At 39.0% G+C, this 12,705-nt stretch overlaps 1 protein-coding gene across 1 annotated transcript in view; it reads left to right on the top strand.

Moving 5' to 3' along the window:
• LOC124159189 (high affinity cationic amino acid transporter 1) overlaps positions 1–12,705 on the top strand; it is a 57,779-nt gene that overhangs the window by 24,731 nt on the left and 20,343 nt on the right. The window contains exon 2 of the mRNA XM_046534820.1: positions 11,913–12,195. Coding sequence (XP_046390776.1) covers positions 11,958–12,195 — 238 coding nt within the window. The 5' untranslated portion in view covers positions 11,913–11,957. The remainder of the gene's footprint in view (positions 1–11,912; positions 12,196–12,705) is intronic.

The following is a 12,705-nucleotide window of genomic DNA, read 5'->3' as shown; positions in this document are numbered from 1 at the left end:
CAGTTAATAACCCCGAGAGACCCGTAGGATACGAAATAGTGTGAAATTAACAACAATTAATAGAAGTGAACACAAAAATCTAAGTTTCTAATGTTACCCACTCAGATTTCAATGCAGGTTCCACAACAGAATGGGATACTTTGACCTTTCTCCATATACATATTTTACTGAGCGAGTCAACATGTGTCACTACACTTCAGCAACGTCAGAATTATCGTACAAGTTCACCTACGCAGAATGCATAGTCACCATAGGCGGATTCAGGAGGGGGGCACGGGGTCACATATCCCCCAGACTATTAAGAAATAGACAAGATTTTAAATACGGTTATTATTACGTTCGTTTTGTTTCGTTTATTACGGTGCCTAAATCAATTCTTGAGCCCAAGTCAAGAAGACCGATTTGCCGGTGATTGGTCATTCGCTAGTCCGCGCTCGAAAAAAAATCATCGCAAAAAGCAAAGTGGGAAAAGGGGTCAAAAACTGTCGTTATTATATTTATTATGATATTGCTATTTCAATTAATCACGTACATACAAATAATGCAAAGTATTTAATTTTTATCTCAATGAAATTCCCCAAATGTGCAGCGTCTACCACTAATTTCAGTTGACAAGGTAATTATAATGACTATGCTAGATACAGCCTGAGTCGGTAATACTGTAAAAATGTCTGGAGATTACGATGAATTGGAGAGGACCGCGGTAGCTTAATGAGCGTAGGGCTACTAATAGAATTGTGTCGGATTCAAATAATGAGAATGAGTTCAGTCTTTGGACAGAACCGATCTAAATTCTCACAGAACGAGGGAAGGAAACTGACTTTCAACCCTGAACGTATGAACCTTCAATGGCTTGGTTCGAGGTGAGTTTTACTCTCACCATCCAAAGCAACCTTCCGGGTGAAGCACTAAGTTGGTGGTACTAATTGTAAGTTCTATTCTCTTCATTGTGATGGCATCCCATAAATCTCATCGCCAGATCGCCTAATGTTACGTTGTATTGAAACCTTCTTCACAAACGCTAGGATATAATTTTACGCCGTGGAATTGGGGTGATTTATTTCCAACGTACCGAGAAAAGTGGAATCTACGGAGATCCCCAAAAGTTTACCAGAAAAATATTGGCCACACTAACCAGATCGCTTGTGTTCCCGTAATATAGCGGTATGTCCGGCATGACAAAAAAATGTGTTGAAACTTTGGACTTCTCATAAAAAAATGCAACATTAGTATGAAACATAAAAAACATCAGGAATGCATTTTTCTGAGATATACAGATTGTATTTTTATTCGTTGAAAACAAATAGGACAATGCTCAGCACACTACCAAGTTAACATTAGAAAATAAATAATCATGTAAACATTTACTTTAGAGACTCACGACATATCATAATCGTATTATGTACATCAAATTCTCGCCAGACCACTACACGGGTGCGATTTGAATGGTAAAGCCTAAAATATTTTGAAATTATGCTTTAAACATTCGTCACGATAGAAGGAAGTTAGGCGAGAGTTACACGTCCTCTGAATGCTGCTGGTTCCTCCGAGAACTTTGTAGAATGGAAGATATTGTGGCACTAGCAGGCCTTCGAATTCATGGTTACAAGGCAGGATTTTCAGGTAAAAGACAAAGCAGGTATGATGATGGTAAACACATGTAAGAGCAAACAATGGAAAAAATGATTTCCGTATATCGTGCACGGGATCAGCTTATACCCCGCTCCACAACATTGATCGTTATGTGTGTCCGAACGTGAGTAGATAAAAACGTCGTGTGAACGTAAAACCCATCAAAAAGGTTGGCACCGAGAGGATTAATATGAATCCTTTGAGTTATGTTTTCACTTTGACTATGTCAAGAGGTGTGCCTACCCATCAGGATGTACAACAACAGAAGTTGCATGATGTTGTTTAACATACTGTAATGAGAAAAAGACGCAAAGGACGTGTAGAACAACCAGAAGTAGTACTACGGGCTTTGAGGGCATGAGATACACCTACAAATTAACTTTGGTTGCAATCCGTTCTGCCGTATGGAAATACATAGCGGGCAGACATACAGACATCCTCTTTCATATTTATACATATACATATGTATTTAAAAATGAGAAATATAAAAAGCTAGAGAGGGAGAATGCCAAAAGCGAAATTATCAGAGATCAAAAGGAGTGCCAGTAAAGGACGCGTCGGACGCAAACGAAAGTAGTGCTACGGGGTTATGGAGTATGAGATGCACCACCTACGTACTAATTTTGGTTGCAATCCGTGCAACCGTATGGAAATGTATAGCGGACAGACAAACAGACAACCTCTTTTGCACATATAGATAGATGAATGTAGTGAAGCAGAGGCACTTCTCTCCTCCACCTATCCGAGATTGCATAATGATGGTACAAGGTCGAGCGAAATCGCTGCATTTGTGGGCGTGCCTATTGCCAACTGGGGACGTCACCCTCGCCACAGAACAAGTTCACCAGGCGAAATTGCAAACGGTTGCGATGGGAATGAACAAAAAATTATAACCGAAACTAGAGGGATTCAAAAAAATTTGAGGACGGCACTCCGCCTCAATATAAAAATGTACGTCATCAATGCGACAAATCTAAAATGAACTTTGCGATTAAAAATTGCGATCGAGTAAAAATACGAGAATCATCAGAAAAACTTGGAGGGCCTTTTGATCCTGATTACAGCAATGCAGATTACCTAGCATAGTATGTACTATTAACTTGGTGATGAAAGTAAGGGCCCCCGCGCACTGGCAACTTGTGCAAAGCAACTATTTAGTTGCTTTGTGTAATTCCCGATGAAACACACGGCATTGAATGTGGCCCCGCGCACGGGAAACCTTATATTTGCGGCAACTAAAAAGTCGCCTGTGCGCGGGGCCACAGTCGATCCCGTGTGTTTCATTTGAACTTCCACAAAGCAACTAAATAGTTGCTTTGCAAAAGTTGCCAGTGCGCGGGGGCCCTAAATCTCATGTTTCAGCGTAAAAGATTGTCATTTGTTTAAAAAAGATAAAACTAATTGTACTAAGTGAAGATTATCACTCACTTTTTCATTGCCAAATTGCTATTCCACCACCACCACATCTCATTGGGTGCTGTAGACTTAACTCTGATTTTAGATTATATATCAAGGTGTTCATATAAAATGCTTTATCTGAAACTTTTTAAAATATCATTTAGGTATCTAATGATCCATTATCTCCTCTTTCATACTGCTACAACTACTGGAAATAATGTCGATGCATTTATTCATATAAGAGAGACACATTTCCGACCACAGTTGAAGTAGCTAAGTGATGTAAATGACATAAACTCACTTCTCCGATGCCGATATCAAAATAGATTCAGCTTCTAAACAACTCGGTTCTAATGTTGTTAAAAATCCTCCGCTAGTTACCAGCACTAGAAAACTCATACAATGTCATTCATAATATATGATGCTCTATGAATAAATTTATTTCATTGGCATTAAAAATTATTAAAATGTTACTTGTACCCGCTGACCCAGAGGGCCTTGAATTGGTGTGATCCAGCCACATTAGCGACTGAATAAAAAGTTCCGCACCAAACTCGACATGAGATCACCGTTTGTTCAGCACTCAATGGGTATCATGTGATGGATGACCGTTTTCTAAAGACTCGGGCCCCGGCACGTGAGTCACGGCGCTCATGTGATGAAGTGGATGCGGTGACCTTCAGGGCGGACTTCACATGCGAAACATTGGACTAAAAACACCTCAATTCTGAATATGCCAGCCGACTGAGGTCATGGATGAATTTCCCATTATATATATCCACTAGAGCGATGATATTCGGGAGGAAGAGTTAAAGCCGTGACTTAATTGTCGGTAACGACGTGTATTGTTTTCTTGGCGAAAGTGATGGTTCTGAATAAAACAATCAACGGTGTTTTAAGGACAAAATTGAAAGGACTTTACTAAAAACTGTACAGCTATTGAAAATTATTATTGAAAAAATAATAGGCTTTAGAAAACATTGAAATACGTAACTCAAATCTGAACCTATGTATAAAAAGCACACGAAAACAATATTTTTAATTATAATCTACATTTTCATATTTTTTAATTGCAGATTGTCTATTACCATAGTTTCTTTTATTTCGCTTTTCTCTCGTTCGTGTAATCAAGGAACTTTTAAAGGAAATGAAGTTCCTGCGTGGTATCATAATAAAGATTGCTTCATAAAAGTTCCCCATTAACTCTATGATAATTAATTCAAGCTAACATTCACAAGAGCCTTGTATATTGATTATTATAGCCACAGATGCTTGAAACACTCTGCAAAAACCGTAATGTTTTAAAAATAATTTTATTTGACAATAACATTAATCAAATAAAGGTGGTAGCGCAGCGAATTATCACCGAAATTTCTTATCAGCAGTAATCTTTACACTTGACTCGATGAAGGACATGTGCAGACGAATAACTCAACGAGCATCGTGCTCATTGAGCGATAGTGATCATTCCAAATAGCAGTAAATACCTTGTGCTGTCGCATAGCCGAAGTTCAGTAATCAGACGCGTCAATATACGAGCATGAGCAATGGAGTGAAAAAAATAACATGCCAGAGCAGAACGGGATTCATCGATTCGCAACCTAGCCCCCGCCAGAAATATCGATGAAAGTATTCGTGAGACGTTCTTTGCGGTCGTTTACGGTAATCCTTCGTTTACGACCCTCAAAGCTCAGCGCTTATGTTCGGAGGAAGGAGTCAGTACTGCAAGATATGGAAATATAGCAAATGAAAAAACAAGCCAATCCAATTGAAGAACTTTTTCCACAACAGTAAAGTATGGCGATTCGGCGAACGCTATTAATTTATTATTTTATAATAGCAAATTCCTTTCTCTTGAGTTACAACCTTGTCGCGGTGGAACAGCTTGCGCGTTCCTGTGACCCATGGAGCTGTACTGGCGGACGCTTCTCAGTTAATCCCGGGAGGTCCTCTCATGGCTAATAGGTCGATGGGTAGGAGCGGGATGAAAGGTAGTCCACGTGATGATATTAGGTAAAAATCACAGTTGGAATTGAAATGAGATACCCTACCAACCTCAGAGTTAAGATTGGGCTTTACCCCGAAGTCACATGGTTTCGATGTTGTCCTCATCTTCTGGGTACGGCGCAGCTACTGTAGGCGCTCTTCATATATTTATTCTGAGCTACCAACTATCTCCTCCCTGAAAACTTAGAATACAGCCAAATGAGCCTCGGAAACTCATCGAACGGGACCGCAGAGGGCGGGTGCCAATAATGGCATCAGGAAGAGAATTGCGTTAGCGAAGGAGGCGCTCATGAATAGTAAAGGGCTGATGAGAGAATCGATAAGTAAGATTTAAAAGAAAAAGCTAGTGAAGAATCAGATCTGGATTGTGGCGCTTTACGGTAGGGAAACAGGTACACCTTGGAAGGAGGACGAGAAAAGACTGGAAGCTTTCGAGATGTGGGCGCGAAGAAGAATGGAGAAAGTAAAATGGACGGAGAGAATGAGGAATAACGAAGTGACGGAAGTGACATTGGACACGGTGGGTGAGGAGAGGCAGCTTCTAGAGCAGATACAGGGAGACAGAAGGTTTGGATCGAGGGAGTACTGTGGATGTTACAGACGGTGTTAGAGTAACGTTGTTTAAGTAAGAAAGATGAAAGGAGAGACTAGAATATTTTCGATAGAATGAAAGGGAGTAGGTCTTGTAATGAATTGAAGAGGGAAGTCAAGGACGGGAGAGGAGATTGCCGGAATGCTTCGTAAATATTCCCTGCAAATCTACCTAATCTGCTGAATACTTGGATAAAATCGCAAATTTTTCTAACACCGCTATGTGAAAGAAAAAAAGCATTCAAATTAACTCCTTTTCGACTGTATAAGACTACGCTCCTTTATGACGGTAGTATCATGGTTTTCGAATTTTTCAGCGTATTTTTTGTGCGCGGGTTTCCGAAGCATCTTCAACTATATTTTCTGTTTCCCTAAATTTGGTCTAACTTGACTAAAATAATTTCACACCTGAAGAATTCATCGGAATAGAAGATCGATGGGCGGTAGGATTTTCATAATTACGCTATTAAGAAAATTTAACTTCATTATTCTTGGTGTACTTTCAACTCACTTGCGAAATATACCTACAGCGCGCTGCAGCGGTAGATTGCACAGAGACTACCCGATAAAAAAGTGTTTTTTACAGCACTGCACAATAAAGAAATATATAATCGTTAAGATACATAACATTTTCCGGAACGGTTAGCTTCGTTGAGAGATGGACAATATTTTTGTTATATTAATGAGGATATAAAATAATTTTAACTATATTCGATCAATTTCACCTTCTTAGAAAATTTACTTTTATCAGGTGAAATTTTTATTTGAAAAATACCTATACTGAACATCGACAAATCTACCGTGCAAATAGGTTTTCGATCAATCAATTAGCAAATTATATTGCCGCGAAGAGGCAGATTTCTATAATTCTTCGCAGTGTGCGTATTTCTCGACGAAGATAACCAGCTTCAACCTCTTCGGTCAACAACCTTAGCTTGCCAATCTATCCAGGAAAAAAATGCGTACTGCATTCTTTCGTGGAAGGTGAAAGTAATGGGTCCAAATGACCTTTGGATACATCGCTACTAACAATAAGACATTGTTGATAATCACCGAAGGAAAGTCATAAGAAATACATACTAAGCCAAGGTAGTAAAATAAACAGAATGATAATGGTTTTCAAGTATTTGAAGCGGCTCAAGATATAAATATTTTCGTAAACACATGATAAAAATACGTCTCCTCGGCGCTGTATGAATTACAGGATAGATCAATTATTACAAACTAACAATACATAACTGTATTTAAGAAGAATGCAGAAAATTATACGAAGATCTTCCCGCTGAATGTCTTAGAAGAGACTGTCGCGGAGGTAACAGCGACTAGGCCGTCATACTCATTTATACTTAAGTTCTTTTTATCCGCGAAAAAATATAAGGACTGTATCCTATAAGTTTTTGAAAATATATTGAACGCAAGAAAGGTAAAAGTAGGCATTATTTCTGGCCCAATACGTTATCGTTAAAACCGAAGTCCTATCATTGGAAAAGTATAAGATAGACAGACATTTAGAAATAATAGAGTAGAAGAACGGAATAAAAGAGAAACACTAGGGTAAGTGTGTAGAATAATTGGACTCGTAACTTATTTTTCGACGTTACTTTGGGAGAGGCTTCGTATGGTGCTCTGTAGTAGACCACAATCGGCTAGAGAAAGATATTATTCATTCAAAGCCCACTCGAGCCAAACGATCGTATCGTGATACCACTCACTTTCTTCAGTTATCATTGCCATAATGGACTCAATCGTGTTATAGCGGAAAAAATCATCCCGACCTTAAAATTTGATAAAATACGAAATAAGATTTTGGTCGCCTTCTTATCCTCATTCAAAAGTATTATAAAGTTTGGGAAAAATTAAACTATGAGAAATAGGTGTTTTGTTTCCAATTAGTTCCTATTTTTTCCCGACAAAGAATGAATTCGCAGATTTAGGAGTGGGATTTCCGCTGTACTTCCCATGCTGCGCAGTACCCAGCAGAAATTTCGACTTCAGGAGCGCACAATCGGCTAAAATTATTGCCGTCTCAGCGCGAGCACGTGGGCCTTCCCGAGTTTTATCTCCCACTTTCTTCGATCGAAATCCAAAATTTATTTCCAAATGTCATAACTCATGAATTCTCCTTCATGTTATCAGGATGATGATTGTCTTTCCCTAAACCGACCACTTTTCACTCTACTCACAGTGTTTTATGAAAAAACATATATGGTGGCGGAGAATTGATTGTTAGTACCCTGGGACTTTTAAATGTTTATTTATTTGCCCGAGGAGTAGACTGCACTCATTTTTAATGAGTTTAAGGTGACCTTATTCCGAAAAAAGCGATTGTGTTAAAGGCAAGCGCTGGCAATACAATTGAGATTATAGGAGAGAGGAGGATAGATTAGAGGAAGAATGTATTTATCAGTAATGGTCAGAACAAAGCTTTGCGATTACAAAGTCAGAAAGATATATTTTTGATTTCAAGGTAGATAGCCGTAAATCGTTGCTGATTCAATGTATCTCCTGCGATTAAAGTTATGACGTAAACAAGTATGAATCATAAAATTATTACGACAATAATAAAGTGGCCGATATTGTGATTCCTGTGACTTGGCTCTTGTTCGTTCCTCTTGATTACGGGATAACACCTCCGCGCTACCTCTTTCCCAGGCGTTGTATCATCACATGTTTTTCTTCAGGACACGTAGGAAACCGAACAAAAGTCTTCCAAAGAAGTATCAGAAGGGAGGAGACTAAGGGCCGTATTAATAGTCGACCCCCAGGGGTCCCCTAGCTCTAGGTATCCCCTTACAGTCCACCACGCAAAAATCTGGTATTAATAGTCGTCCCCTAGGCTGTAGGGGCCCCCTTGCACTCCCCTACGCTGGGGGCGGAGTGAGCATTACCTTGCGACATGTGCATGAAGCGGAGAAAACGGTACTACTGGAATTGTAAACAGAAAGCTTTGGTTCGTGTTTTATTGACTTCGTGTTCTGGCCTGTTCCAATATGTTCGCTGCTATTTAAATAAATAAAAGATCGTAGCACTTTTCCGCAAGATTTTTTACTGCGTACAACGGGTTTCAGCTCACTGAGCCATCATCTGGTACAAGACCGGCTCAGTGAGCCGAAATGCGTTGTACGCAGTAAAAAAATCTTGTGGAAAAGTGCTACGATCTTTTATTTATTTAAATATGTCTAACTTCCACCAATTGAAGCTTGAATCTGTTGAACTTTCATTGATGATGTGCTCTCGTTAAAAAGTTACTCATTTATACCTTTATTCACCTCCATATCAATTCATACCTTACCATTTATTCACCCTGTCACATTGCTCATTCACAGATCGTTTCGTTTTCACCCATTTACATTAATTTCACCTTTTCCTTTCATCTCAACCTTATCCTGTGTATCGCTTCGGTGAATATACGTTAATATTTTCCCATTTCCCCGTCATTTGGGATAACTTTGACGAGGATGGACAACCTGGGGATGTAATCAATTCTGATAAAGCAAACATCTTGGCCAAAGAAAAGCGATTTATCCTAGTAGAATAATCAGAGAATCGGAGAAAATTATCAAAAGACCATAAAATATGAATCGGGAAGACGGTTACACCCTTTTCAGCACCAGGAAACGCTTGTTTCTGGACCCCAGAAAGACTCCCCTGCCCCCATGGGGACCAATCAGCGACGGGCACGCGCTCCCTCAGTCTGGCCCCACCGTATAAATATCGGGCAACCAGAAGCACTCTCCATTTCAGCCTCGCCTGAGGACGCCTTCAGCATAGTAGGTGAAAAGTCGCCATCAAAATGACACCTCGGACGGAAACAGGAAATCTATTGAACTGCGTACTAGTTGTATTATTGATCTTGAGAATGCAATTACTTAAACCTTTAAAACACAAAGGCCACAACATATGGTTTTTATTCTGCACCATTACCTCCGCAGTCTCAGTAATTAGTGTTTGCGCCACAACAAATTTCTAACTTGGAGCTTTTGGTCACCAGGGCTAATTAGGTACCTTGACCTACCTTTATTGACCTTTTGTAGTCTATAATGTTTTTGGTGAATAATTGGCGTTGAAGCCTAACACCCTTCATTTTGATGTCTCTCAGTTGGTAGTTTGTTATTATCGTTATTTCTTACACCTTGTAATCATGTATTCTTGATATATGAAACTCAATATGCTACATTGCTGGAAGAAAAATCAATAATAAATTTGGAACTCTATACATCTGTATACAAAAATTTTTCCTTGATCTGCGCCTATCATGCATGTTATGGAATTCAATTTCGCACTTTCAAATATTCACTGTCTGTTCATAGCATTGGGCAAAAGTGTACACTTTATAGCTTTTATCTTCAATGTAAAATCATTTCGAAGAGGAGACTACACTTCGGTTTAAATCTGTGGTCAAGGCAAGTAGAAAATGTAATTCAGAAAATAAACCCTACAAACCCATGAATTATTGTATTGCTGTTGGTAGATACCAAAACTTGTTCCAAATCCATACCCCTTAATAACAGGCACCGATCTCCTTGTTTTTAGCCATTATCTGATGCTTTCGTGATAGGCGGAGGAAAGATAGTTGGAGGAATAAATTTATATGCAAATTTTAAACAGGGTAAATATATTTCATAAAAATAAAATTTACACATTAGGGGTCACGTTTCCCACAAAACTCTTTCAGCTGTGCTTCTATCAGCTTTCTAGCAGCCACAGCTTGCTTCAGTCTTTCTTTTGTTATTTTGTCCTTCTCCAGAGACCTTTTTATCTTCATTTCATACAATATTCGTCAATAGTTCCTCTCCTCTTCCATCATTTCCAACCTGGCCCTTGCCTCCCTCACAGCAATGCCCAAGGAAGTATTTACTGAAAGCATCCAGGAAGCAATTATAATTTAACAACAATATATTATACACCATTTTGTTGGAAAAAAATAAACAGAGCTAAAAGCATGATATTTTTTTCAAATTTTTTTTATCACAGAATATGTAGCATTATGACTTAAACGACATATTTTTTCCGAGAACTTTTACATTAAAATGTCGTTTAGATGGTAATAAATGTTATCCCATAGCCTCCCGAAGCTTCTATTTAAATAATTTTCGACAGAATTCGCACCGAGTCAAACGGCTAATATCATTTAAGTTAATAATGCAACATTACTAGCTATCAAAACATTAGCACTATTTACGCTAATTTCTAAGGCATATTAAGGACTACTACTCATTGTCATTAAAATTAATAAATTCACATCTAACCACACCAAAGCAATTAATACAATAATTAAGCAAATAATTCAAGAGCAAAAAGCACCCGCATTACAGAAACACGGTTTTTCAGGCAAATAAATATGCGCCCGTCAGCACGTAAAAACTCATACCGTAATATATTCCACATATTACTCCAAGCCACATTACTGGTTACTCTCATAAAGAATGCAAATTTTACTTTCTTCACTTCAAATATTCTGTTACTAAATAAGTACGCTGCAATCTCATACCTTGAAATGTCATTATGAAATCGACAGAAAATGCTGAATCCGGCAAGGCGAGGGTGTACTTCAACATTGTATTACCAACTGCGTAAAATCAGTAAACCTGCAGATAAACACCTGAAAGAGACATCCTAAACTTACCTTTACTTGCATAGCCTTTTTATTTGCCTTTTCAGTTGTTTTACATCTCTTCTAACGACATCGCGGTGGCAGTTGAACTCACTCCGTACAGCTAGCCACGCCTTCTTCTTCGCCTCGCATTGAACGCTGCCCGTTCTCTTGTTTTCATTGGAATATTTATATTTTTCAATCAAATCGCACAATATTTTCTTCTCCGTCGCTGTAAACGAATCATTTCACCACCATCTCAAGTTCTTTGTACAAAAACACCTATAAAAATAAAGTAAATAAACACCTCTGTTGTTGTTACGGCCCATAGTTACCACGTTCGGAGTCCCCTTAAAGGGGACGACTATTAATACCGATGTTGAAGATTACCCTTGGAGTCCCTTGGGAAGGGGGCCCCTAGGGGAACCTTAGGGGAACGACTTTTAATACGGCCCTAAGTTACATCATAAGCGCATGCTCTGTGATCAACAAACCGTCGGAAGATCATGAGGAAGGAGATTCGCTTCGTTTGCCAGCGCATGACTTGGCTTCTTAGCATATTTTCTTGATTTTACAGCAGGACAGCCATCCTGCCGACTCGCAAATTTTAAAGTCGTAATAGAATGTGAATGCACGATGAAATATGTAAAAATATAAGCTAATTATGACCTATTTTTCCCCTCTTTTCCAGTAATTTCATGGAATCATCGTGACGCTACGCTACAAAAACAAAAAAATGGCATTGCAATTAAGAAGTATCTGGAATGCCTTCAGTCGGAAGAGGTTCATGGAAGAGGATAGCAGCAGAACGGCTCTAGCTCGAGTCCTGACCGTATTCGACTTGACCGCCCTCGGCGCCGGTTCCACGCTTGGCCTCGGAGTTTACGTTCTCGCCGGATCTGTCGCTTCAAATCAAGCCGGCCCTGCAGTCACATTATCCTTTCTAATTGCAGCCGTGGCCTCAGGCTTCGCAGGTAAGCATCACCTCACGGTTCTCCCACTAAGGGTCGGGGCTGGGCGAAATGCAGGTGGAGGAGTATTTGATATACAAAATACCGCTCCAAACGTATTTGAAATGCAAAATAAAAATACCTTGACTTGGTCATTTGAAAAACAAGCTACGAAAGAGTATTTGAAATTCCTTTTAAAATACACAATATATTTGTATCGAAACTAAGAGATACTTAAAAATTATAACCTGCCTTGGCACGTTATGGATAGATGCAAACATGAAGAAAACGATTCTAACGAATACGAAGTAATTCTCTGAAAAAAAAGTTACAGAAGTGTTATCAGAGCCAGTGGCGTAACTAGGAATATACTCTGGGGTGGGGATGAGAGGGGATGGGGGAAGGGCGATCTCCCACCCACCTTTTAGGAAAATTTTGGAAAAATGAAATGCCTGCAAATACATTTTACATAATTTTAGCACTTAAAATTTGGGTTTCATTAAAAGGTTACGTTAAAATTTACTATAATTCAAA

This window comes from Ischnura elegans, chromosome 5 (genome assembly GCF_921293095.1).
Source record: "Ischnura elegans chromosome 5, ioIscEleg1.1, whole genome shotgun sequence".
NCBI classification, from domain to species: Eukaryota; Metazoa; Arthropoda; class Insecta; order Odonata; family Coenagrionidae; genus Ischnura; species Ischnura elegans.
Note: the sequence above shows the minus strand (reverse complement) of the source record. Positions and strands in the feature narration are given on the sequence as shown.